This window comes from Euleptes europaea, chromosome 8 (assembly GCF_029931775.1).
Source record: "Euleptes europaea isolate rEulEur1 chromosome 8, rEulEur1.hap1, whole genome shotgun sequence".
Classification (NCBI taxonomy): Eukaryota; Metazoa; Chordata; class Lepidosauria; order Squamata; family Sphaerodactylidae; genus Euleptes; species Euleptes europaea.
Window position 1 is genome coordinate 6,085,553 of NC_079319.1, and position 27,215 is coordinate 6,112,767.

At 47.7% G+C, this 27,215-nt stretch overlaps 1 protein-coding gene across 1 annotated transcript in view; it reads left to right on the forward strand.

Moving 5' to 3' along the window:
* SLC45A4 (solute carrier family 45 member 4) overlaps window positions 1-22,336 on the forward strand; it is a 46,950-nt gene extending 24,614 nt beyond the window's left edge. Inside the window, exons 2-7 of the mRNA XM_056854785.1 lie at window positions 2,040-2,228; window positions 7,215-7,394; window positions 16,729-17,804; window positions 19,361-19,460; window positions 20,357-20,568; window positions 21,675-22,336. Coding sequence (XP_056710763.1) covers window positions 2,040-2,228; window positions 7,215-7,394; window positions 16,729-17,804; window positions 19,361-19,460; window positions 20,357-20,568; window positions 21,675-22,037 — 2,120 coding nt within the window. The 3' untranslated portion in view covers window positions 22,038-22,336. The remainder of the gene's footprint in view (window positions 1-2,039; window positions 2,229-7,214; window positions 7,395-16,728; window positions 17,805-19,360; window positions 19,461-20,356; window positions 20,569-21,674) is intronic.
* Window positions 22,337-27,215: the final 4,879 nt, after the last annotated feature.

The following is a 27,215-nucleotide window of genomic DNA, read 5'->3' on the forward strand; positions in this document are numbered from 1 at the left end:
TACTGGACCATAGTTTTCCTGGGTAGAGAATGCCAGCAGGAGGGAAGGAAGAAGGTGAAGGGGGATAAAGGTAAGTTGCCAGGTGAGCGGGAAGCAGAAAAAGTGAAGATGCTGTGGGGCTTTCAAGGAAGGGAAAGAATGCAGGGGGGGACTCTGCAACTCCTTGCGGGTCCCCTCCTTCCTTAGACATTTATTTGCTGAATAATCTTTTTATCTCTAAAGGCTCAACCAGTATAACGACACAAAAAATGAACAATTGTTGCATAAATACATTGCTAATGTGAGCATCTTAAAGGGGTTAAAATACATATTAACAAAGATCAAACCCTTGCTTATCCCAGACCTTTAAATGCCTTCATCTGACGAAGGGAGCTGTGACTGTCAAAAGCCTTTGCACCAAACGTTGTGTTGGTCTCTAAAAGTGCTACTGGACTCAAATGTAGCCTCTCCACTGAGGATCAACATGGCTACCCTCTGAAGCCAAACAAGAAAAGACATTACTTGTTGTTCCCAAAGGATTACGCTCTTAACTCACAAAGGGACATCCCTCCGCCCCTCCCCCTTCCTTAACATAGTAATTCTCTGCTCCAAACTCTTCACATCTAGCCCTGTTGGTGGAAGTGTGGACTGAGATTTAAAATGTGGAAAATATCCCTAAGACCTGATTTGGGGAAACAGCCTGAAGGTGTATGCAAGGGTAACTTGTGAATCAGCAGCCCAAGATACCCCTGTCGGTTGTTCTTCTAGGACAGGTGCTCCTCCAGCGTGGTGTAGTGGTTAAGAGTGGCAATTTGGAGTGGTGGAGTCTGCTGGAGAACCGGGTTCGATTCCCCACTCCTACACACGAAGCCAGCTGGGTGACGTTGGCCAAGTTGCAGTTCTATTGAGCTCTCTCAGCCCCACCTACCTCCCAGGGTGTCTGTTATGGGGAGGGGAAGGGAAGGTGATTCTAAGCCGGTTTGAGTCTCCCTTAAGTGGTAGAGAAAGTCAGCGTATAAAAACCAACTCTACTTCTTTCCTTGAACTAGTCCCCCATCAAAAAGAGAGCCAACCCATCATCACTCAAAAGACACTGATAGAGAAGAGACCGTGTGCAAGCTCTACAAAGAGCCCCCCTCAAAATAAAATGCACTGGGGGTGGGGTTCTCTTTGACCTAGTCCTTTATTGACTTTAAAATATTTATATCCTGTTTTTCTTACAATACGGTTACTTGAAGGGTGTTGTTAAGTCTTTTGTCTGTTACCCATACGACTGAAAGGAGTCTTGCAGCATCTTAAGGGCAAAGTGATTTATTGTTCCATCAGCGTCCGCAGACTCCTCCGAATCTGGTATCGTGGCGTTTCAGAGGGCCAGCCATTGCCAGTCTGCAGTGGAGCGACTCTATTCAAGTCCAGTAGCGCCTTCGAAAACCAACAAGATTTTCAGGGGTGCGCACTTTTGAAAGTCAAAGCTCCCTTCATCGGATACCTTGGTATCTCATCTACAAGAGCGTCTGCCTGAATAAATCAGTTAATCTCTAAGGTACCGCAAGATTCCCTTTTGTGTTTTTGGCACGGTTGCGCTTTTGGAATCTGTTATTGAGGCTGGTTCATCCATGTGAGATTATCACGCTGCTCTTGGTTCGATAAGTGAACTCTCCTCAGGAAGAACTCTGGCCCCAGTTTAAGCCGTCTGGTGATAACCCCTGTCTGTTGGAAAAACCTTTCCCTGCTGTTGAGGACTGCCAGCTGGTAACCCTGGAAGCTACATCTCTTCTGTACTCCATGCTGCGATTACTTCTGCTGCCTCGGCAAATGTTGCACGCGCATGTCTACACATTCATTTTGGATACAGAATTGCTGCGCACCGGGGCATTCCCCCATTTTATCGGCGTTTGTAATGTGGCTTGCTCAGTCTTGGTTGTAGGGTGAATGCGACGGAGACGTTTCATAAGCCTTATGGACTGTGCTGTTGAGAATGAAGAATGAGAGTACCCCTTTGAAAGTGCAACCAGTAACTCCTTCCTTCCTTGTCTCCCCCCACCCCTTTTTTTTTTTAGGTCTTCCTGAACAGTACTACAGCCTCACATGGTTCCTCAGTCCGATCCTGGGCCTGATCTTCACGCCTCTGATAGGTTCCGCTAGTGACCGCTGCACCCTCAGCTGGGGCCGCCGGCGGCCTTTTATTCTCGCCCTCTGCATTGGCGTCCTCCTCGGCGTTGCCCTTTTCTTAAACGGCTCCGTTATAGGTAAATGGCAGTACAGGGCGGCAGGGGGGTGGCGTGCCTAGATCTCGGAACTCCATTCTCCCTCTCAATGAGCACTGTGGGATTGCACTGAGCATGGAATCATAGAGTTGGAAGGGACCACCAGGGTCATCTAGTCCAACCCACTGCACAATGCAGGAATTTCACAACTATCTCCCCCCCACACCCCCAGTGACCCCTACTCTATGCCCAGAAGATGGCCAAGATGCCCTCCCTCTCATGATCTGCCTAAGATCATAGAATCAGCATTGCTGACAGATGGCCATCTAGCCTCTGCTTCAAAACCTCCAGGGAAGCTCACCACGTCCCGAGGAAGCCTGTTCCACTGAGGAACCGCTCTAACTCTTAGAAAGTTCTTCCTAATGTTTAGAAGGAAACTCTTTTGATTTAATTTCAACCCGTTGGTTCTGGTCTGACCTTCTGGGGCAACAGAAAACAACTTGGCACCATCCTCTATGTGACAGCCCTTCAAGTACTTGAAGATGGTGATCATATCACCTCTCAGTCTTCTCCTCTTCAGGCTAAACATACCCAGCTCCTTCAACCTTTCCTCATAGGACTTGGTCTGTTGGGTGTTGTTGGGTGGGGCCTGGAGATCCCCCGGAACTACACCACATCTCCAGACTGCAAAGATCAGTTCCCCTGAAGAAAATGGATGTTTGGAGGGTGGACTCTGTGGCATTATACTGCACTGAGGTCCCTCTCCTTCCCTAACCCCACCCCACCCCAGGCTCCACACACACACCAAATCTCCTGGTACTTCCCAACCCAGAGCTGGCAATCCTAACCATAACTCAGAAGCAACAATACACACACAGCCCAATGGCAAATAAGAGCCATTGAGGGCAGCAGGGCGGGAAAGGTGGCTGCATTTGACTCTCCATGCATAGCAGGCTGCAACCACTAGGGATGCCAGTCTCCTGGTAGGACCTGGGGATCCCCTGGAATCACAGCTCATCTCCAAACTAGAGAGATCAGTTCCCCTGGAGAAAATGGATGCTTTGGAAGTGAACTTGGTGGTGTTGAACCCCGTTGAGGTCCCTGACCTCCCCAGGCTCCATCCCCAAATCTCCAGGAGTTTCCAAGCCTGCATCTGGGGGCCACCACATAATCCCATACTGGTGGCTGGGGGGGCAGGCTGGCAACCCCATTACAAATGCATGTCCAGCACAGTACTTCTCAAACTCTTTTATTTAAACAATCACACACATTTTGGGAGAACCTGCAGAGACAGTATTTCAGTATGGTTTAACCCAAGTAGTTCTGAAATCTTGCTCAAAATAAATGGACCTTTTCCTTACGAGAGATGCTTGCACTACCTTTTTGATGTGATTTTGTTTATACTTTACAACTATGCCTATCAGAGTTTTTTGTTGTTTTTAAACCCACAGTAGAAGAAAGAACTGCTCTTAGCTTACAATATTGCTGATGTTACACAGGTGAATTTTCCAGAGCTCCTAGTTAGCAACTGATCTTGCACCAACATTCATGACCCCTTTTCGCCTGAGAAATTTTACGCGACCCCAGGTATATAGGTATATAAAATAGGTATACAAATCAAACATTTACTGATAATAAATCATAAAGAAATTTGTTTTAAAATTTAAAAAAATTGAGACCCCCACATTCAGTTACGCGACCCCATATGGGGTTGCAACCCACAGTTTAAGAAGCTTTGCTGTATATGACCTCCCTTCAAGTAATTGAAGATGGTTATCATATCACCTCTCAGTCATCTCCTCTCCAGGCTAAACATACCCAGCTCCTTCAACCGTTCCTCATAGGACTTGGTCTGCAGACCCCTCACCATTTCCGTTGCCCTCCTCTGGAGACGTTCCAGCTTGTCTACATCCTTCTTAACTTGGTGGTGCCCAAAAGTGAACACAGTACTCTAGGTGAGGCCTATCAGAGCAGAGTAAAACGATACCATCACTTCGCGTGATGTGGACATGTCAGCTGCTTTAATAATGATAATAAAGGCGAGATGTCCAATCCTGGGTGATTAATGGGATGTGGCTCTCCTGGGAGAACTCAGAATCGCACACAATTAGAGACTACGGCAGCTGCCACCAACTCGAGGTGCCGCCATATTTATCGTGGTGGTCTGTTGCTTCAGCAAACCCCCCTTACCGTTAGTGCTGTATCGGCCGGCACAGTATTCGCCGGAGCGAATGCAGCCGTCTCTCAGCATGGGAAAACTGTAGGAACCTGTTCACAGGGAAATATTTCCTGTTGTGCTCTGATTTCCCTTTAATGCGTATCTCGCCAACCATATCCTGTTTCCAGCATTATTCGGAGAAGGGGAAAATAATCTCTTTTTCCCCCCTTGTTCTGTTCTTAATTGCGTGCATTGAAAAGAAAAGATCACAGCAGGATTGAATAATTGTTTATCAGACAACTCCCCGAGGAAAGCTGACTTTATCTCCCTCCCTCTCAAAGCTGTTACTAATAACCGTCCTGTAAGGAACAATTGAAGCCGGAAATTCACCTTCTTTGGGAAAATTCAGCTTTAGTCCTGCTGTAATCTGGGGAAAGCAATCTGCACCCCCTTTGGGCCATGGTCGTGGTGCGGGCTGTTCCATTTGTCATAATGCTACATCGAATAAAACACCTGTAAAAAGTTCCCAGAGACCACTGAAGGGGGAACGTTTTCTTTCCCTCTGTGTACTTCCTAGCCTAGCAAGCCATAATCTCCTTGATTAATCAGTCGCACTCGTTGTTCAGATGAAAACCAGGAGCTGATGTACCACCGGTGGCTGAGGTGGCTTCCCCTTGGACAGAATTGTGTGGTTTCCCTGTTGCTGGTGCAGCTGCCAATACAGTGCAATGGAGCTTCCACTCAGCAAGTTTTCCTGCCACTGATTCCCCGTTGTGGCCAATCCCTCCTCCACCACCAGACCGCTGGGATTTTAATTTTTTTTTAATTGTCAGCCGAATATTTTTACATCAACATATAGTGTTCATAACAGGTTCTCTGAATTCTCATCTTTTTGTTTCAGCAGATCCCCACCCCTTCCATTGTGGGAATATGCCTTTTCCCTTGATAGCAATGAAAGGGGCTGGAGACTTTTTATGAAAACGAATGGTGAGCATTTAGAGAGCCTGTTACACATCTTGTTGTAATGATATGCAGTAGGCCAACTCAGAGCAAAAGTGGCCACTTCGAGTACAGGGTCTGTGGTAATAATTGCACTGAATCAAGTGTTCATGTCTTATTCCACTGCAGATTTTATGCAGAAATTCGCAGCAAATTTTTAGGCCCTATTTTGACAAACAAAAGTCAAACTTTTCTGATGGTTTTAAAGCTCTTTTCTTGCTGAATAATCACTCTCCTGCTATACTGGAGATAGTAGCACAATTTCTGAGACTTGCTATGAATGTTCGTCAGCAAGTTAAGTAGAGGGCTTTTATTAATTCCACCATTCTTTTATCTATTATATTTTATCCTTGTCAGAAATGTTCAACTGCAATAATTCTATGTTACTATGCAGACACCCCATGTTTTGATTTTATGCCAATAAAGGAGATTGTTGTTGTTGAGTACAGGGTCAGGGAAAGAAGCTGCTTTCTAAAAAGCTACAATAAAATCTTTTAGTTTCTGCAGCTGTTTTTTGCGCACACCTCGGTATGATTTCAGCAATGCAGGTTTTCTTTTTTTTTAATCAAAACTGGTGTTTTCATAGGATGTGTAACTGTTCTTCGAACTCCACCTTCCTTTCTCCAGTGTTGGAAAGAACACAGGAAGTGTTAACTAGCATTTTGTAGAGGCGTAGAAGCATATTCAGCCGCCTGTCCATCACTGCAGGTCTCCCGGATGCAAGATGTCCTCTGTGCTGAGACCACCCCATCGCTGGGCCTTGCCGGTGACATGGCTGTTTTACTTACTTTAATGATACTGTTCATATGGCCAGTTCAGCCCTGGACAAGGTCACACTGGGATCAAAATAAAAAGGAAGGAAAAAGGAAGGAAAAAAGAACTATCTGAATAACCCGTAAGGAAATTGGTATTTTTTTAATCTTAATTGACTGGGAAAGAAATTTGGCGACTGCCAATGTAATATTAGTCCACCCCTGCTAAAAGAATCCTCAGATTATTCAATGTAGAGACAGAGTCCCAAATAAAAGGCTTTGTCCATCTGTCTCTAGCCTCGTTGAGCAAGTCGCAGCTAAACAAGGAATGCTGAAGAGTGTCTATTTGGCCAGAACCACATTGACATATTCTCTCACAGTACAGTACCCTATTTTAACGACCCATTAACTCCCCTGATGGGATGGCATTCAGTCTAACCAACATAAATAGTTGTCTGTATCGTGGGGTTATCAGAAAATCAAAATACATTGGGAGGGCTTGTGGCAAGTTTAGACTTAGGTATAGAAGTGAGCATACTCTATGTGCTCTTATTGTAGTACTTTCAGAATCCAGTTTTTGCAAGCAGCTCAAGATGGAGGAAAGAGCTGCCGATGACCTGCGCTCTTTTAGGTCAGAAAGAGAGATTCCTAAAGACTGGATACAACATTCAACCAGTTTATTCCATGGGGTTTGATAGGAATCAGCTTGAAGAAGATGTAAATATCTATTCAACTCCATGGAGAAATAAATCTTAACCCAGGATCTAAAGGTTGCAGCCCAAATCCGAGCTTCGAGGGCGCTAAGGCCCAGTTCAGCACACAGCGATACCCCAGCAACACAGTGTTAGGAGCACCAGTAATTTAACAAGAAAATAATTCAGAAGGGAATCAATAGATTCTCCACAAGCTTTGACCCAGATAGGTGCACCGTATAGAAACTGTGATCCTACTTTACCGTTGAATGCAGTAATGGCAGCTGGAATGTATTGACCGGACATGGCTGTTTTAACAGGCAGAGGGCCATTTCTGGCCACTGATGCTGGCCACCGATCCATTAAAAAGATCAACTTCACACACCCCTTTTTGTGAAATAACGGAGGCCCCCTTTCTCTTTGTCAGGTCTAGCCGTTGGAGATGTTCCAGACAAGCAGCCGATAGGCATAGTCCTCACCGTGCTCGGGGTGGTGGTCTTGGATTTCTGCGCCGATGCAACGGAGGGACCGATCCGAGCCTATTTGCTCGATGTGGTGGACAGCGACGAGCAGGACATGGCACTCAACATCCACGCCTTCTCGGCCGGTATGTCCTTCTCTCCATCCTCGGAAGCACACACACACCCCTGCTCTGGCATCGGCATACTCTGAGGTGGGGCAGCTCCCGGGGCCCAGGGCTTCTAAGAGGGCCTCTGGCCAGCCAGCCACCCCATGCGCCTAACTTGCTACCACTCTACTACCCAGGTGCCAGCTGCACACAATTCCCAGTGCCACCAGCTGGAGGAGCAGGCAGCTGTGTGCATGGGCAATGGGAGGTCTCACAAGCAGGCTTGCAACACGAGAAATAGGCTGTGAGTAGAACATCTGGATTTGAGTCCAGTAGCACCTTACCGACCAACCAGATTTTCAAGGTACGAGCTTTTGAGAGTCAGAGTTCTTTTCGTCAGAGAGTTCCCCTTGTAACTGTCAGAAGAAGAAGAGTTGAAAGAAGAAGAAGAGAAAAGGGTTTTTATATGCCGACCTTCTCTGCCACTTAAGGAAGAATCAAACCGGCTTACAATCACCTTTCCTTCCCCTTCCCACAACAAATGCACTATGAAGTAGGTGGGGCTGAGAGAGCTCTAAGAGAGCTGTGACTAGCCCAAGGTCACCCAGCTGGCTTCATGTGTAGGAGTGGGGAAGCCAACCCGGTTCACCAGATAAGAGTCCGCCGCTCCAAACCACTGCTTTTAACCACTACACCATGCTGGCTCTCATATCCGGAAAATCTTGTTGGCCTTCAAGGTGCTGCTGGACTCGAATCTAGCCTATTGCGGGCCAACATGGCTGCCTTCTGAAACTGGCTTTCAATAGGAAGTTCATTGTCAGTCTTCAGTGCAGCCCCACATATGGGACTGCGCAGGCGCAGGCCAGCCTGTCGGTGGAAGATTTTTCTAGCCTCCTAGTAACAGAGGGGGTGCCCCTCCCCTCTTGGGTGAGCGTGGCGGTTCCTTCCCGCCCAAACCACCACGTGACCCAATGGGAGGGGCGCCCCCTCCTCCCTCAGTTCCTTTTTCGCCGCCGTGTGGTGTAGAAGTGTTCAATAAACCTCCTGCTTTTCGTGAGTTTTCATCAGATACTTACCCAGTCTGAGGCAGTCCATCTGGCCTAGACTGAATCGCTTCTTAGTGCCACCATGGCAGCTAAGCCGCCGTTTAAAAAGTGTTCCTCTTGTGGCTTAAAAATGCCCTGCTCTGATGAGCACGAGCTGTGCCTTCTTTGTCTGGGGGAGGGGCATTCTGTGCAGACTTGCGCCGTCTGCAAGAAGTTTACCAGCGCAGCCAGGAAGGACAGGGCGTTTCGGCTTAAGGCTGCCCTATGGGAAAAGTCTTTGGAGGCAACGGCAAAGCAAACCGCTTCTGTGCGCTCCACCCCGACCCGACCATCAGCTGATTTATCGGGGGCAGCGTCTGTCCATTCTGCGAAGAGCACAGCCTCGGCCCCAGCAAAAAGCGCTGCGCCCGCTACAGGGGCAGTCGTTCAGGCCCCAACTGTCGAACCGGAGGGCTCCTCGGTTCAAAGCACACTCCCCTGCTCAGCTAGCTCGACGCCTGCAGTTGCCTCGGTCCCGACCGGCGCTCCGCCCCCTGGCTCGGTTCCAGCTTTTGCAGTCCCTCCGCCCTCGGGCTCGAGCTCACGCCTGACGGCTGCAGACCAGAGACCCCCTACCGCGGGCTCGTCGTCTGTGGGAAAGAGAAAGAGCTCTTCTGCTCCGCTAGAGCCTTCCTCCCCTAAGAGGCTGAAACATAAGGATAAATCTGATAAGAAAAAGAAAAGCTCTGCTGCTAAGGTGACACGGGCTATTACCCCCCCTCCTCCTAAAACCCCGTCAGTGGGGTCACCTGCTCATTCTATTTTTGGTCAGGATTTAATTTATCCCTCCCCTGAGGGTTTTGAATCCCGTTCAGTCTCTCCTGCGCCTAACCTGCATTGGCAGTGTTACCAGCAGCCACAACAAATGCTTATCTCTCCTGCTGACATCCCCAGTTGGATCGAGTTCTGCAGGACCAGAAACCTGGATATTTGTGGTCAGCCTGTCCAACGGGCACTGCCAGCCCACCTGGACCCTCCAATCCTTACACCTGAGTTCCAGCAGTATGTTGCTCCTTTAGATCCATACGATCCTATGGAGGGAACCTCGGCTATGAATACAGCATCGGATGCCACTCTTGATTTATCCCCAGATGATATGTCTGGTGACCAGGATAATGTCCCTCTTACTGAAGATTCTAGAATTAGGGCAGACCAAATGTTAAGGATTGCTGCAGCCCTGGACCTTGATGTAACTGCTGTGGATAACAAGCCAAAGGATAAAATCCTAAGTAGACTCCATGCTGGATCTGTGGATATGGTACTTTTTCCTGTATTAGAGGGCCTTCAAGATATCCAAGCCCCCATCTTTTCTAAACCTGCCTCTGCCCCTCCTACTACTAGAAGGGTGGATAACTCCTACAGAGTGAAGCCTGATTCATGCTCATTTTTATCTAACCATCCTCCTCCATCTTCCATTGTTACCGAGGAGATGCAGGCGAAGCATAAAATCGGCCACCAAGCCTCGCCCTCTGATAAAGAAAGTAAACGGCTTGATACTCTGGGGAGGAAAGTGTACTCCTCAGCAGCACTTAATTTTCGGATAGCCAATTTCCAGACCATCCTGGGTGGCTACCAGTTGTTCATGTGGGAAAAGATATCTTTGCATCTGGATGATATTCCAGAAGAGCCCAGGAAAGCCATTCAGCAAGTACAGGCCGAAGCCATGCGGGTCTCGCTACAGGAAATTGCAGCGGGAAAGCATGCTGCTGACACTTCGACACGTACGTTAGCGTCAGCCATCACGATTCGAAGACATTCATGGCTCAGGAACACTGCTCTCCCGATTGACACCAGGGCTAGAGTTGAGGATTTGCCCTTCGAGGGTGAGACTCTTTTTTCTTCATCTACCAACGATTTCCTGAAAGAAAAGAAGACAGACCGGCAGACGGCCAGATCATATGGAGTCCTCCCTGCTTCAACTACTACCAGGGATCGCTTCCAACCTCAGAGGAGGCAGAATTACTACCCATCGTACTACAGGCCTCCACAGCAGCAACAGCAGCAGCAGCAACTGTATCCTCGGCAGCAGTACCAACCCCGAGGGACTGGGAGGAGACCCAACTCTTTCGGAGGCAATAAAAGCCGAGCTGCCTCTGCACCTCCCCCTCAGAAGGATATGCACCACCAAGGACGCAAGTTCTGACTCTCACATGTCCAGGAAGAAGACCTATTTTTCCTGGACAGATTACATAAGTACCTACCACAGTGGCAGGCTATTTGCCAAGATGAGTGGGTCCTCCAAATTGTTATGTTGGGTTACATGTTGGAGTTTAGAAGTTTGCCCCCACTGCGACCTCCTTCCGAGGCCAGTGATAACCCAATGGCAGAAGTTGCCTCTCAGTTAGATGAGTTGCTCGCCAAAGGAGCGGTTCAATGTGTTTCCCCCTCTTCCCAAGAGTGGGGTTTTTACTCTAGGTTTTTTCTTATAGATAAAAAGGATGGAGGCCGCAGGCCTATTTTGGATCTCAGAGATTTGAATAAATTCCTCTTTGTTTCACGTTTCCGAATGGTGTCGCTTCCAAATGTTATGGAATTGTTAGCCCGAGAGGCGTGGTTTGTGGTGATGGACTTAAGAGACGCTTATTTCCATATTTCCATCCATCCTAGCCACAGAAAGTACCTGAGATTCAGAAAAGGGCCCAATATTTACGAATACACTGCCCTCCCTTTCGGGTTGGCCACTGCTCCCCGAGTCTTCACTAAGACTATAGCAGTGGTGATGGCTCATCTTAGGACGCTGGGTTTTACAATTTTTCCCTATCTAGACGATTGGCTGATCGTAGCTGCGTCTCCCGACGTCCTAGAACGTCAGGTCGCATTGGTCTTATCCACCTGTTTCAGGTTGGGCCTTGCCATAAATTGGAAAAAGTCCCGCCTCATCCCTACCCAGAGAGTCTCTTTCATTGGGGGGCTCTTGGACTCCCGCCGAGCCCTGGGCATCCTCCCAGTAGAGAGAGCTACCTCTATCAAGAAACTGGTTCGTTCCTTCCAAAGGGTGCGTTGGCGGACCGTCAGGTCTATCCAGAGGTTACTAGGGCTAATGGCCTCTACTACCGCTGTGGTCCTGAATGCTAGACTCCATATGAGACCACTGCAGTTGTGGTTTCTCAGTGTGTTCCGACCCATGCTGCATACCCCTTTCCACCATTTTTCGGTTCCCCGGGTTATACTTAAGTCTCTGGATTGGTGGTTAGTTGATGATCACCTGTTCAGTGGTATTCCCTTTGGATACTGGTCTCATGAAATGACCCTAACCACTGATGCTTCCCTACAGGGGTGGGGGGCCCATTGCGAAGGTCATGCTGTTCAGGGGTTGTGGACGGGGCCACAATCCTCCCTCCATATTAACATGTTAGAATTGGTCACTGTGCGTCTGGCCCTTACCTCTTTTTCAGATGTGATCTACGGTCGCAGAGTGCTCCTCCAGTCGGACAATATGAGTACCGTCTTTTACATCAACAAGCAAGGGGGCACTGGTTCCAGATCCCTTTGCGAAGAAGCCATCAGAGTGTGGGATGTGGCCATTTCTATGGGAGTCACCATCAGGGCGATCCATATCGCAGGGGTAGCAAATACGTGGGCGGACAGTCTCAGCAGGGACTATGTGACCAATCACGAATGGTCTATCCAGGACAAATACCTTGTGCCAATATTCGCAAGGTGGGGATTCCCAGAGGTGGACCTGTTCGCGACCCGGGAATCTACAAAGGCAACTCTTTTCTGTTCTCTAGCAGGGAACGACGATATCTCCCTAGGAGATGCATTCCAGATCAGCTGGTCCCACCGGTTCTTTTATGCCTTCCCCCCCTTCCCGCTATTACCCAGGGTGTTGAACAAGTTTGTGACAGACAACACCCGTTGTGTTCTTATTGCCCCCAGTTGGCCCAGACAAATCTGGTACCCGGAACTAGTCAGACTGGCCGGTCCCAATGTCATTTCCCTCCCGCAGGTCCCGGATCTTCTGGTGTGGGAGGGTATACAGCATCCAGACATACCCAGACTTCACCTAACAGCATGGCTGATCGGGGCACAAATCATACCTTAAGTAGTGGAGTTCAGGAGATCCTGTTACAAGCAAGGAAACCCTCCACTAGGGATTCTTACGCTAAGAAGTGGGCGCAGTTTCAGAACTGGGTGTTAGAAAGAGGCGCTCTACCCTTTCACTGCCCTTTGACATTAATTCTTGAATTTTTGCTTATGTTAGCACATAAAGGTTTAGCGGTATCTTCGGTGAAGGTGTTTCTGGCCGCGATATCCGCTTACCATGACCCTATCGAAGGTTCTACTGTTTTTTCTCACCCCTTATCAAAAAGGTTTATGAAGGGTTTGTTACATGTTTTCCCCCCGGTTCCGGTTTTAGTTCCCCAGTGGTCCCTCCAGTTGGTTCTTGTTAGAATGACAAGACCCCCCTTTGAACCTATGAGTAGGTGTCCTATTTCCCTCTTATCTAGGAAAGTGGCCTTCCTAGTGGCAGTTACATCAACCAGACGTGTAAGTGAATTGGCTGCTTTGAGGTCAGACCCACCCTTCCTGAAGGTTTTCCAGGAGAGGGTCGTCCTTCACCCCAGTTTGGAGTTTTTGCCTAAGGTGGTTTCCAAGTTTCATTTGGCACAACCAGTTACCTTACCTGTGTTTTTTCCTAATCCCTCATCAGTTGCGGAAAAAACCTTGCATACGTTAGATGTTAAGAGGGCTCTTCTTTATTATTTGGAGAGAACTAAGCATTTCAGAATAGATAAGTCATTGTTTATCTGTTATGCGGGTCCTAAAAAGGGAAAGGCTGCTTCTTCCCAGACATTATCTAGGTGGGTCGTGGCTGCTATCCGTTCGGCGTATGAAGCTTCGGGTGCTGAATGTCCACTGGTCGTTAGAGCACACTCCACAAGGGCCACAGGTGCATCAGCTGCTTTCCACAGGAGAGTCCCCCTCCTAGACATCTGCAAAGCAGCAACATGGTCGGATGCTGATACCTTCGTCCGCCACTATGCACTGGACCTGCAAGCGAGAAGAGAGGCTGATGTTGGAAAGGCAGTGCTGCAGTCACTATTCCAATAGTGCGCCTCCCACCTCCAGTATCGTGAGTAGCTCGCTAAAATCCCATATGTGGGGCTGCACTGAAGACTGACAATGAAAACAGAGTTACCTGTAACTGGTGTTCATTGAAGTCTTCGTGCAGACACACATCCCTCCCTCCATCCCCGCTGTGGCTCACTATTGTTTTTTCTTTCACTTTAGGAGTACACGGCGGCGCACAAGAACTGAGGGAGGAGGGGGCGCCCCTCCCATTGGGTCACGTGGTGGTTTGGGCGGGAAGGAACCGCCACGCTCACCCAAGAGGGGAGGGGCACCCCCTCTGTTACTAGGAGGCTAGAAAAATCTTCCACCGACAGGCTGGCCTGCGCCTGCGCAGTCCCATATGTGTGTCTGCACGAAGACTTCAATGAACACCAGTTACAGGTAACTCTGTTTTAAAGACCACAGAATTTGCCTTTGGCGTAGGAAGGTGCCGTTACTAACCAGAATACGCCCACGCACACAGATCACAAAAGCTATAAAATAAAACCAGAGTCCACAGATGGCTGACTGGAGCCACATTTTGGGGGAGAAATGTGTGGTTTGAGTAGCAAAGCGAAGCTAATGAGGGGCTGTGCCCCACATCGCATAACTGAGTTACCACATGAAGAATGACAGCGTGCCAGGAATGATGCCCCAGCTCGCAGTCTTGACTGCGCAAAAAGAAATGCGGTGGATTTGAGGGGAGGAGGTTAAAGTGCTTGGGGATGAAACACCTAATGTAAGCAAGCTTCCTCACCCAAGGGGAGAGCTACTGATTTCTAATCACTGGTTTTGTTTTTAATTTAATATTTATTTTGTCGAAGGCTTTCACGGTCAGAGTTCATTGGTTCTTGTAGGTTATCCGGGCTGTGTAACCGTGGTCTTGGAATTTTCTTTCCTGACGTTTCGCCAGCAACTGTGGCAGGCATCTTCAGAGTAGTAACACAGTTGCTGGCGAAACGTCAGGAAAGAAAATTCCAAGACCACGGTTACACAGCCCGGATAACCTACAAGAACCAATAATATTTATTTATTTTACACAATAGCAAATACAGATGGTGAAAAACAAAATAGGGAGAACAGATAAAACTGAGATTACTGCTACACATAAAATATCTAGCAAATTCAAAACAAGGACACATTTAAACAAAATAAGATAAACATCCTTAATATAATATACAATAGAAAACAAGTCATTGCTTCAGAGAAGTTACGAAATTCAAGAATAGCTTAGCTAATAATCAAATATATCATATAAAAATAGTTAAACCAATAAGTAGAATGTATAAGCCAGTGTGATTATTTTTTGTTTGTGTATACGCAAATGCCACGATGCTGAAGGAACACAGGCAAGGTGCAGAGCATAACTTTGCTCACAGCATTCAGGTTCCAGAATTTAGCTGCAAAGTCTTGTTCAAAAGCTGGCGGCCAGTGGAAGCAGGGGGGGCTTAAACAGGATTTCCATGAAAGGGAGTGGGCATCTCAAGCAATTGCTAATTCATCCCTGTAACTACAAAGACCGCAATAAATTACCTAATAAGAGAAGAAGTTGCAGACATGTGTTCAGATGTCTCAATATAATTTTTCTTGGCTTCAGAGAGTAGCCATGTTGGTCTGCAGCAGAACAGCTGGATTCAAGTCCAGTAGCACCTTGTGTGTGTGTTAAGTGCCATCAAGTCGCTTCTGACTCATGGCGACCTTATGAATCAAAGTCCTCCAAAATGTCCTATCTTTGACAGCCTTGCTCAGATCATTCAAATTGAGGGCTGTGGCTTCTTTTATAGGGTCTTGTTGGGTCTTCCTCTTTTCCTTCTGGCCTCAATTTTCCTAGCATGATGGTCTTTTCCAATGATGTCTTCTCACAATGTGACCAAAGTACGACAGCCTCAGTTTAGACCTTTTAGCTTCTAGGGTCAGTTCAGGCTTGATTTGATCTATAACCCACTGATTTGTTTTTTGGGTAGTTCACGGTAGCACCTTAGAGACCAGAAAAAAATGTGCAAAGCACCAGAGGTTACAAGGCGTTTATCTAATAACTTGTAGCTACTCCAAAGTTTTACAAAATAGTAGTAAAAACAAAGGTTCGGAATAAATTGCAAAACGTGTTACAGTATACAAATAATGAGCAAAAGTGTTGATAATATAACATAAAACCACAACAGTGACAGGTCTCCCGGCTGGTCTCCCGTTTCAATATCCTTCTTCAGACTGTAACTATAATCAGAAGTGAAGTAATTATCCTTTCCTTAAAGAGTCTGTCAATATTCTCCAGTGATTTGATTTTAGACTCCAATGAGTTGCTATCAATAGAAGTACTTATCTTCTCAAAGGTATCTTTGATATGGGAATCTTAACTGCCCAGTTTATTTATTCTTTCTATCAAAAGTAACATCAAGTCCATAGAGCATTGGTTAAGGATAGAAATCCATTTCAACTTAGGTCTTCATCATCATTGAACATGCCACATGGTTTTTTAATACGTAATCCTCTAGGGATATAGTCATTGCGACAATACTCTATGAGGGAAGAAGCACGCAAACCATATTTCATACACGTTTTTTCTTCCTCTGTTCATATTCTTCCCAAGCAACAGAGGCAGAAAACACCATTGGCAGAAAACAGAGAAGTCCCTGCTAGTAATTTAGCTTTGTCATTATCATTATAAGCAAAAAGTCGCTGCCATTGAGCCATAAGTCTCCAAAGAACACAGAAAAAAAAGAAGGGGGACAAACCTCTGATAGAAGATAGGGAAAAAATGGGCAAAGCACCAGTGGTTACAAGGTGTTTATCTAATAGCTTGTAGCTATTCCAAAGTTTTACAAAATAGTAGTAACAACAAAAGTTCAAATAAATCGCAAAACATGTATCACAGTATAGACCATAGAGACCCAACAAGATTTTTTTTTTGGGGGGGTGCTGGAGCCTTGACTCTCAAAAGCTCATATCCTGAAAATCTTGTTGGTCTCTGAAGCGCTGTTGGAATTGAATCCAGCGGGGGGGTTTGGCACATGTGGATGCCCTGAACACAGAATCCTCATTTTGTTTGTAGAGGGCAAGCAGCAGCGGTTTAGGACTTGTGCACTGTACAGGATTGGAGAAAAGGTCTGCTTTTATTTTGTATGGGTGCCATATAAGGGTTCTCAAAGAGAAGGTCTACCAGTCTCATTCGTTTAAATTATTGCGAGCCTTTCCACAAAGCAAAAATGTGTCATGGTTTTGTTCTTTCCCCTCAGGTCTCGGAGGAGCCATTGGCTACATGTTGGGGGGCCTGGATTGGACACAGACCTTCTTAGGAAAGATCTTCAAATCTCAAGAGCAAGTGCTCTTCTTTTTTGCCGCCATTATTTTCTCTGTCTCGGTTGTCCTCCACCTTTTCAGCATCGAAGAGGAGCAGTATAACCCTCAGCAGGACAGAATCGATGACGAAGCAGAAACCCTTTCGAGCGTCAAACTGAGCGGCAGCCTCCCGCCCCTGAATCGACTGAATGTCATCAGCGAGGAAGACCCTTATGGGAATTCCATGTTCCCAGACGAGGTCCAGTCAGAACAAGATCTCAACATGGAGTTCCTCGATGTCGACATTGTGCGGAGCAAGAGCGATTCTGTCCTGCACATGCCGGATGCCACTCTGGAAATAGAATCTGAGCTGCTTTTCCTCCATGATATCGAGCCCTCCATCTTCCAGGACGCCTCTTACCCGAACACCCCCCACAGCACCAGCCAGGAACTGATGAAGTCCAAATTCAACCGCCTGTCTGCTTTCCTCAGGGAAAACGAGAAGGAAGAGGAGATGTTACTTGATAATCACTTGAACGAAGCCAAAGTCCCCAACAGCAACGGCTCCCTACCGAAAGACCTTCTGAATGGACACGCTCAGATCGGCATGAAGCAGTCGAGCACTTCCAATTCCATGCGCCGGCGGAGGCACATGTTCTACCGCCAGCCCTCGTATACCTTCTCCTATTACGGCAAAATCGGCTCCCACCGCTACCGTTTCCGGCGGGCGAACGCCATCGTCCTGATCAAGTCCTCCCGGAGCATGAATGACATCTACGACATGCAGAAGCGGCAGCGGCAGAGGTACCGGCACCGGAACCCGAGTGGTGCCACCAACTCCAGCGGGGACACGGAGAGTGAAGAAGGGGAAACGGAGACCACTGTCCGGCTCCTGTGGCTGTCCATGCTGAAGATGCCCAAGGAGCTGCTGCGTCTCTGCGTCTGCCACCTCCTCACCTGGTTTTCCATCATTGCAGAAGCCGTGTTCTACACTGACTTCATGGGGCAGGTCATCTTCAGCGGTGACCCCAAGGTGAGCATAAAGGATGCTGGGTATGTTTAGCCTGAAGAGGAGAAGACTGAGAATTGATATGATAACCATCTTCAAGTACCTGAAGGCCTCTGACATAGAAGATAGTGCCGAGTTGTTTTCTGTTGCCCCAGAAGGACTGACCAGAACCAGCGGGTTGAAATTAAATCAAAAGAGTTTCCAACAGTTAGAGCGGTTCCTCAGTGGAACAAGCTTCCTCGGGAGGTGGTAAGTGCTCCTTCCCAGGAGGTTTTGAAGCAGAGGCTAGATGGCCATCTGTCAGCAATGCTGATTCTGTGACCTCAGGCAGATGATGAGAGGGAGGGCATCTTGGCCATCTTCTGGGTATGGCATAGGGGTCACTGGGTGTGTGTGTGTGGGAGGTAGTTGTGAATTTCCTGCATGGTGCAGGGGGTTGGACTAGATGACCATGGTGGTCCCTTCCAACTTTATGATTCTATGATGGGCTGCCAGTGGCACAGATCGACCATAGGGACCGTACCGCTGTCGTCATGACCCAATCGCTTTGGCTCCCAATTTTTTTCTGGGGCCAATTCAAGGTGCTGGTCTTGACCGGTAAAGCTTGGGGCCAGCGGACTTTAAGGGCCACCTGCTGCCCTACAAACCTCCCAGATGCCAGTAGTGTAGTTGTTAAGAGCGGCGGACTCTAATCTGGAGAACTGGGTTGACAGCCAGCGTGGTGTAGTGGTTAAGAGCGGTGGTTTGGAGCTGTGGACTCTGATCTGGAGAACCAGGTTTGATTCCCCACTCCTCCACATGAGCGGCAGAGGCTAATCTGGTGAACTGGATTTGTTTCCCCACTCCCCCACGTGAAGCCAGCTGGGTGACCTTGGACTAGTCACACTCTCTCAGCCTCACCTACCTCACAGGGTGCCTGTTGTGGGGAGAGGAAGGGAATGTGACTATAAGCCGGATTGATTCTTCCTTAAGTGGTAGAGAAAGTCGACATATAAAAACCAACTCCTCCTCGATTTGACCATGCCTGTTCTATTAGGTGCTGTGGAACTCAGGCAGGACAATGCTGCTGCAGTCATCTTGTTTGTGGGCTTCCTAGAGGCACCTGGTTGGCCACTGTGTGAGCAGACTGCGGGACTTGATGGACCTTGGTCTGATCCATCAGGGTTTTTCTGATGTTCTTATTCCCCACTCCTTCACACAGAGCCTGCTGGGTGACCTTGGGCCAGTCACAGTTCTCTCTGAACTGTCTCAGCCTCACCTACCTGTTGGGTTGGGGAGGGAAGGCAATTGTAAGTTGCTTTGAGAGTCTTTATGTCCTTTTATGTGTCCTTGGCAACATGACACAACTCAAGTATCATTACTGTAAATAGATTAATTACTGCAGTTGTTATTAAGTTCAGGCTTGTTAATAGTCGTTTTCCTGGATGTAACATGACAAGGGAAAACATCCTCTTAAGGGTAACGAGGCAGAACGATTCCTTAGGCCTCGGTTGGTGGGGGAGGGAGGAACTATCCAGTTGGCACACATCTGTGCTGGGGTTGGCAACACCTTCTAGAAAGCGTGCCTTGTTTCCCTGCAGGCTCCTTCCAATTCTACCGAGCTGCACGCCTACAATGCCGGGGTCCAGATGGGCTGCTGGGGGTTGGTCATCTATGCTGCTACTGCTGCTGTGTGTTCAGGTAAGAGATTCTGGGTCGTCAGATGAAAATCCACATCTCGAGATCAGAAAAGGTAGTGTGTGGCTGGCACAGTGTAAAATGGGGGGGGGGGGGCGGCAGGTGGTAGGGTTTTCTAAACCAAAGCTGGATGAAACCCCCGGATCAGCAAGTCATCGTCCCCCCCTGCTTCCTCCAGCAAAAGCCATCAGGGCTGAGGAAATGTATTGCTTGTGTGGTGAGCTGTGGCTCAGTGGTCAAGCATCTGCTTGGCATGCAGAAGGTCCCATGTTCAATCCCCGGCATCTCCTGTTAAGGGAACTAGGCAAGCAGGTGATGTGAAAGACCTCTGCCTGAGACCCTGGAGAGACAATACTAGTCTGAGTAGACAATACTGACCTTGATGGACCAAGGGACTGACTCAGTATAAGGCAACTTCATGTGTTCATGTACTCTATCAGGCAACCCAGCAGGGGGAGGGAAATGCCTGTTGGGAATGCCCATCACTGTGGTCAAGGTAACAGCCAGGCCAGCTCTGTGTTCTATGAGGAAGTATTCTGAAATAGCTTTGCTAGGAGGGGTGATGACTCACTTGGGTCGACTGCACATTCCTAAACTCAGACCTGCCCACTCCCTAATGCAGTGGTCCCAGGTTGTTGCTTGTTCCTTGCGGCAGCTTCCATGGCTGCTGTGGTGTCTCGCCCTGCCGCGTGCTTCTTTGGGGGTGCGTGGTGGCCCCAGTTGCAGCAGTGGCAGCAGAGAATGGTGCATGGGCAACAGCACGGAGAAGGGACGAGGCTCGGGAAAATGGTGGGCATCTCGTTAAAAGCCAGGTTTGTGGCCTGTCGGCCCAGCAGTCTTGGTTCACTTGGCTGTGGGCTTCCTGGACTACACTGATAACATCCCTCAAAACCTTGCAGCCATACTACAGAAGTACCTGGACAACTATGACCTTAGCATCAGGGTGATCTACATCTTGGGCACGCTGGGGTTCTCCATAGGCACCGCCGTGATGGCCATCTTCCCCAACGTGTACGTCGCCATGATAATGATCAGCACGATGGGCATTGTCTCCATGAGCATCTCCTACTGCCCCTACGCACTTTTGGGACAATATCATGACATCAAGCAGGTATGTGACGGTGCTCCAGGTCATATCCTGCCACTTCACACCAAGGCCAAGCTCAGCTCTGTTGCTGCCAGGGGCCCTTGCCTCAGCAGCGTGCACCTTGGGGCAGAAGAATATTGTCATCCTCAATTGGGCAGATGAAGCCAAGCATATCTTCCTCCCTGTTGTGTTGGAGGGTGTGAATTAAGGGGATTGGGGGGGCTCTATCCCGCCCCTTCCCAACGAAGGCCGGGCTCAGGGCAGCTCACAGCCATCATGGCACAATCATGATACAGTCTACTTTTAAAATAATACGTTACAATACATAATAATTTTTCATTAAAATCTCTAATAAAATCTCCAGTTTAGACATTCCAAAATTCAAAACAGCTCCTGATCCATGTTCTCCATTATATGGGGGTCGTAAGGCAAATTTTCTGGCGCTCTGGGCACCCACAGTCAGTAGCTCCTTAAAACAGTGTGTTCTCAGCGCCGTGGCGGAAAGTGCTGTCAAGTTACAGATGACTTAAGACGAGAGACAAACAGAGGAGGTTTGCCATTGACTGACTCTGCAGGGCAACCCAGGACTTCGTCAGGGGTCTCCCATCCAAGCACTAAACAGGGTCAACTCTGCTTAGCTTCTGAGATCTGGCAAGATTGGGCTAGCCTGGGCTATCTAGTTCAGGACATGTTGGTGAAATACAAATATAGGTGGTTCTTGTAGGTTATCCGGGTTGTGTGACCGTGGTCTTGGTATTTTCTTTCCTGACGTTTCGCCCACAGCTGTGGCAGGCATCTTCAGAGGAGTAACACTGAGAGACACTGTCCTTCAGTGTTACTCCTCTGAAGATGCCTGCCACAGCTGTGGGCGAAACGTCAGGAAAGAAAATACCAAGACCACGGTCACACAACCCGGATAACCTACAAGAACCAATGAACTCTGACCGTGAAAGCCTTCGACAATATATAATAGGTGGCTTGTGACCCCGTGACCCTGCCTCCTAGCAGGTGTGACCATTGGTCCATCTAGGGGAGGGGCTGTGGCTCAGTGGTGGAGCATCTGCTTGGCGTGCACTGGATTTCCCCTTGTCTGACGTTGTTGGCTAATGTATTTCCTGTCTCTCTTTCAGTATATTAACCACAGCCCTGGCAATTCAAAGCGAGGCTTTGGCATAGACTGTGCCATCTTGTCCTGCCAGGTCTACATCTCCCAGATCCTGGTGGCCTCTGCTCTTGGAGGAGTGGTTGATGCTGTAGGCTCAGTCCGGGTCATACCCGTGGTGGCCTCAGTGGGATCGTTGTTGGGCTTCCTGACAGCCACTTTCCTGGTGATCTATCCTGATGTCGGTGAGAGTCCAAAGGAAGAGCAGAAAGGCCTGGCCCCTCCAGAGGTGACTGACAGCAACGGCGTGAACGAGGAGAAACCAACTGTGATCAAGCTGTCTCGGAAAGAAGCAGCCTCGTCGGAAGTGGAAAGTGAATCGGCCATTTGAGTGAAAATCACCTTCATTCGCACACATTCCAAGCCATTCAGGTGCATGAATCCGAACAAGGTCACAAGTGAAATCTGAACGTTCGAGAGACGTCCCTTGCTGCCTTTTGCGCTGCAGTGGGTGGAGGGTTCCTCATGCAAAGTGTAGATGAAATCCCATAGTCCTAGTATAGCCTTGAATGCAGATCGCTTTCTCTACAATCCAGAGGATCTCCTCTCCTCATGGTCTTGCTCATGAGGAATTGTGCACCTGGGTTTCAAAGATAACTTTTCATCAGTTGGCAGGTTAAACTTTCTTCTTGCATGTTTTTTTTTTAAACGTCATGGTGGTTTCTCAAAATGCTCAGTTATCCATTTGGACAAATTACAATATGTGTTTCCATGATCTGTTTGTTTTTTTTAAGGTGAAAATTGAAAATGAAAGCAATTGCTGCAGCTCGTATGCAGAGATTCCTCCGTTTCCATTCAGCTTTTTCACGCCCCTTCGAAACTTGCAAGTTTTAGTAGGCAATTCAGTTTTGTTGATCGAACAGTGTACTTTAGAGATGTAGTCCTGGCTTGAAAGCTGCAGTTCTTTTTATTATTTTCTTCCTGTTAAACCATAATCTGGATTTCATAACGTTTGGTGCAGTTGTTTACTTCCCAGACACCTTTTCAACAGATTGCTGCAGCTACTGAGCAAACTGCCGACTAATTGTCATTAATATTATTTTGATCTAAGCTTTCTTGACAACATCTGCCTCTAGCAGCTGTCACTTGCTGTAGTTTGTGGGGTGTACAATGGGGTGTATGATCTGTTTGCCACAGAGATGAGGGAGGTTTGGTGGTTGCACGGGATTTCAGCCAGCCTTGGGTAGTGGGTGGTCTCCCGGAACATGCTGTGTCTCTTTTGACCAGTGAGCTGGTCAAATTTAAATATATATATATTTTCTTCTTGTGGCGTTTAAAGCCAATCATCTCCTTCGTGATGAAGCTGCTTTGGGAACGGGGATTCCCTTTCGGCAATGTCTTCAAATGGGTTGTGAGGGTTCCCTTTGGCTTAGAAGGGATTGTTGATTGCACTTTTTTCTGAACTTCCGGGCTGGAAATGGCGAGGACGGAGTTTTAAAAGGTAGCTTCGCTACTTTAAGTGAAAACCAAAGGCCTACCTCTGGCGCTGCAGCCTCAAGTATTTGTAGTTATGAGTTTGTTTTTAATATGTCTTGAAACAGTTTTGGGCCTTAAAGAATCCAACATCTTAAAGCTGTGTACTTTTCCTTTTGAGTAGTATGTCTTACTGAACCATTCCCCCCACTTCCTTTTGCCCCCTTTCCTTGCCTCCCCCCTCCCCCCCCATTAGCTGCTTTAATTTAATACTCGTTTCAGGACAAGAGCAGTAACATATATGAGGGTACTGCTTGAATCCTTATTTGGACTTTTTAGCAAGGCTGGGAGCATAAATAGGCCAGACTCGGGTAGCTTGCTTGGTACACGGTGGGGCATAGCAGCCTGTTGGCAAATGTCCTTAGGGGTCGCTACCTCAAAGGCTTTTTCCCCATCTGAGCAGCAGCTCATCCTTGGACATTCCTTGACAACTGCCGAGCAGGTAAGCCAGAGTGGCAGCAGCCAGTTTGTAGGCTGAACGCGGCGAATCGAGGCCGCCCGAGTGATATTTTCTGCTGTCTCAAACATTTAAAATGCATGCTGTGAACCATGCTGCCAGTATCGTCACTCAAAAGCAAATATCTATCTATCTATCTATATATATATACACACATATATATATTTCAGAATGAAAAGCAGTTTTTAATAAATTACTTGAATTACCAATGTATTTTTTTAAAAAAAGTATGTCTGTACGAATGACACAGCTCAAGCGATAATCGTCCGGCTGGCATCTTCGCATCGTTTGATTGCATCTTCCGTTCGTTCCTTGGCTGTGGGATCCAGTTCCTTGATTTTCTTTTTTTTTAATCCTCATGGATGAATAGGCTCTTTATAGGCCAGTGGGATTTTGTACAAGCTCTTTTTATGTGGGGTTTCACAGAACTGTTTTTTCAACTTTGGAGGGAAGACTTGAGTTTTATTTTTCCCTCGAACGAATAGCTGGATCCCAGGAATATGCTATGACAATGGGGCTCCTTCCCCCAGAGCCAACAAAGTCTCTTGCAGCAGGGAAACGTGACGTACGCTGGCAGAAGGCACCAGCAGCAGCGGAATGGCCCCATGGGAACCAGCCCCTGATTTCAGAGCATTTGATTTGTTATTTTGGAGCATTTGATTTGAAATCTGTTCCTTGATTAAAGTAAGATACTACTGAAGCAACCTGGTTGTGAAGTGGGCAAGGCTTGACTGTTGCCTCCTCTGTTAGGATTTAATGGGGTTTGCCACGTCGAATTCCAAAGCATCCCCTTGGTTCACCACAGAGACTGCCATTCTTTCAAAAGCTCACTTAACAGCCTATTTTAAATGGATGATACTTGGAGCATAATACCGTACCTTGTCTAGAAAAGACAATAGTTACTCTTTATAGCCTGCAGGAAGCTTACCTATCTGGCCAGATTCTGGGGGTGGGGGATGAGTCTTTCTTTCGGAAATAGCAACCTGGCTTCTCCTGCTCCCTTGTTGGCTGATCCCTTAAACCAGTTTAAATCCCAGCAAGTCTGCCTTTCATTCCCACATCTTTTATGGTTTTCCCCACCTGGTTCAAATGTCCGTGGTTAGGAGGGCAATGTTGTTATTGCCTAGAGGACTTGACTTTAGTAGGCTTATAAGAAGGGGGGCTCCTAGCCTTCCATGGGGTCCGATAACCTTCTAACCAGTTCAGTAGTTGCCCAAGCACCATTTTGGTTTGTCCGATGGTCTGTGGAACATGTCATCTTTTGGAAGCCCCCCCCCCCCCGTTTTTCTTCCTTACTAAAAGAATATTGCCAAAATTTTACCTGTATCTCAGATTCTGGAGAAGACGACATATTCTAGAGGGGCATAAAAACCTAATTGAAAGACCTATTCGTGTTGCCCTCTCAGCTGTTCCATCATCAAACTCTTAGTCTAATTTCTCTTCCTGAATCTGACATTATGTTTTGTTTCATGTTGACGTCCGTATGGTTTAGGATTACCAAACGTCTCTCCCATCCCACCTGTACCTGCACAGAGACACGCATTACTTTGCCTCAGCAACACCAACATCTGAGATCAGCAACGCTCAAAAGAGTTGTGCGAGGTCGATAAGATTTGCGCATCCTCTGCTTGTTGCGGAGACGCGAGCCGTGTCCTGAAAATATTACTTGAGCTCTCTCCTGCGGGGCATTTTCAAATGGAGACGTTCAAGCGTGAGCTGTGGCCTTACCAAAGGACAGTTTTCCAAGGGTGCTCACTTTGGAAAGGCACCACCAGTCCAAGGGGAACCGTACTGTTCTCACACAGGTGAGGAATACAACTCAGGACTTAGCCAGTAGAAGGGCACATCTACAGTTGGGATTTGGGCCTGGCTGAAGGGCTGTTTAAGAGCCCCCTCCCCTCTGGGGATTGGCACTTACCCATCATCTCATTTGAGGCTGCCCATGCGACACAGTTGTGCCCACTGGTCAGCTGATTGGCACAGGTCGCTTCCCAGTTTAAAACGTTTGGCAAGTGCAAAACCCCACCCCATTAGGATTGACTTCTCACATGAGGAGTCTTGAATTCTTCCGTGAGCCTTCAGCCGTCTGGTCATTAAGCTGACGTCCCTTGTGTTTTTGTGACTTACAAAAGGGTTGGATGTAATTCTTTTCAGAAACCTGTTCTCTAACGATGTCATATCATATTTAAGACAGGTTTGTACATTTTAGGGAATCTTGGGGAGAAGAGAAAAGCAATAACCTTTTTCTAGAAATAGCCTCTTGGCCCGCGCAGGGGATTTTACCCAAGTAGTCTTTTTGAAATGCTACTTCTGATCTGTCACCCACACATCCTGTAATTCAGGATTGCCAATCAGAGCGTGCAGAATCTTGGTCCTCCTTGAGTCTCAAGATGAGATGGGTTTGACAGGGTTTTTCGGCTGGAAAGGAGCTCAGGCAACCAACATCAAGACTGGAGCATTTGATGCTTCCAGGTCCGAGCCAGTGCTTTTTAATTTAGCCCTTCCCTTGAAAAGGACGGATAATCCCTAGAAAGGATCTGCAAAGGGGGCTTGAAGTCCTGTTGCCGAGAATCGCCGCTACTTTCTTTTTACTTCCGTTGTTGCCGGCCCCTAAGTAGAGAGCAGTCTGGACTCGAAGGAAGATTGGAGAGGTTTGGCCTGGGGTGGAGGCGATGCCATCTTTCCATCTCCCCCCTCTGGGTTTTCTGCTGAGGCCTGTCTAAAGACGCTGTGGCACAGGAGTTCAGGTCATCAGCTTGTGGCAAAACTGCCCCACGAGAGCGGCGCTCCTCGCCCGGGTGCCTGCTGCAGTGGCCCCGACGTGGTCGTCTCCGTGGCCTTTATTCAAGAAGGCGTTTTAAGGTTCCCTTGAGTGCCATGGAGGGGGACTGAAGCTTTTTACGCCGCCTTACCTTTTCAATTTCTGTTTTCAGGAGGCCAACCCTCCAAGGGTCCTTCTGCCGAGAAGCACTTTCTCGCTGGAATATTTCCAGGCATTTCTTTTCTGCAGTTTGGGGGGGGGGGGGAATGCTGTTTTTGTGGTTAAATCACTGAAAGCTTTTTTCTTTATTCGAGAAGAATATGCTCGGGCCCCGGCCCTGCTGAACGCCGCTGTCTACTGTACATTACAGAGTCGTTTTCACTACAGTTTTCCACCACCTGCCCCCCCCCCAACAGTCTGCTAGCAAGATTACCTAGATTTGTCTGTTGTTTCCCACATTCCCTAAAAATCTTGCATGGCTCTCTTCTTCCCAGCTCCTTCCCCCGCCCCCCAGTACATGTAGCAGCTTCAATACCCAAAAGCGTCTTTTGTGTGTGTGGAGGGGGGGAAATGGTTGGTGTGCATTAATTTACAGCTTTCTTTGATTTTCTGTTAATAGAGCAGATAAAACGTAAAGGACACCAAATGTTGCACAGTCGTGGAAATGGGTGACTGTGTTGTGGAGGGGGGAGAAGGAGACCAATGTTTTTGGTCATTTCCTATCAATGGATTGTTAGTCTAGCTGGGATGGTTCCGAAATGGTGAGTGCAGCAAGAAAACACCGTACGCTTGTTTAATTTTTTTTAATGGCATTGAAA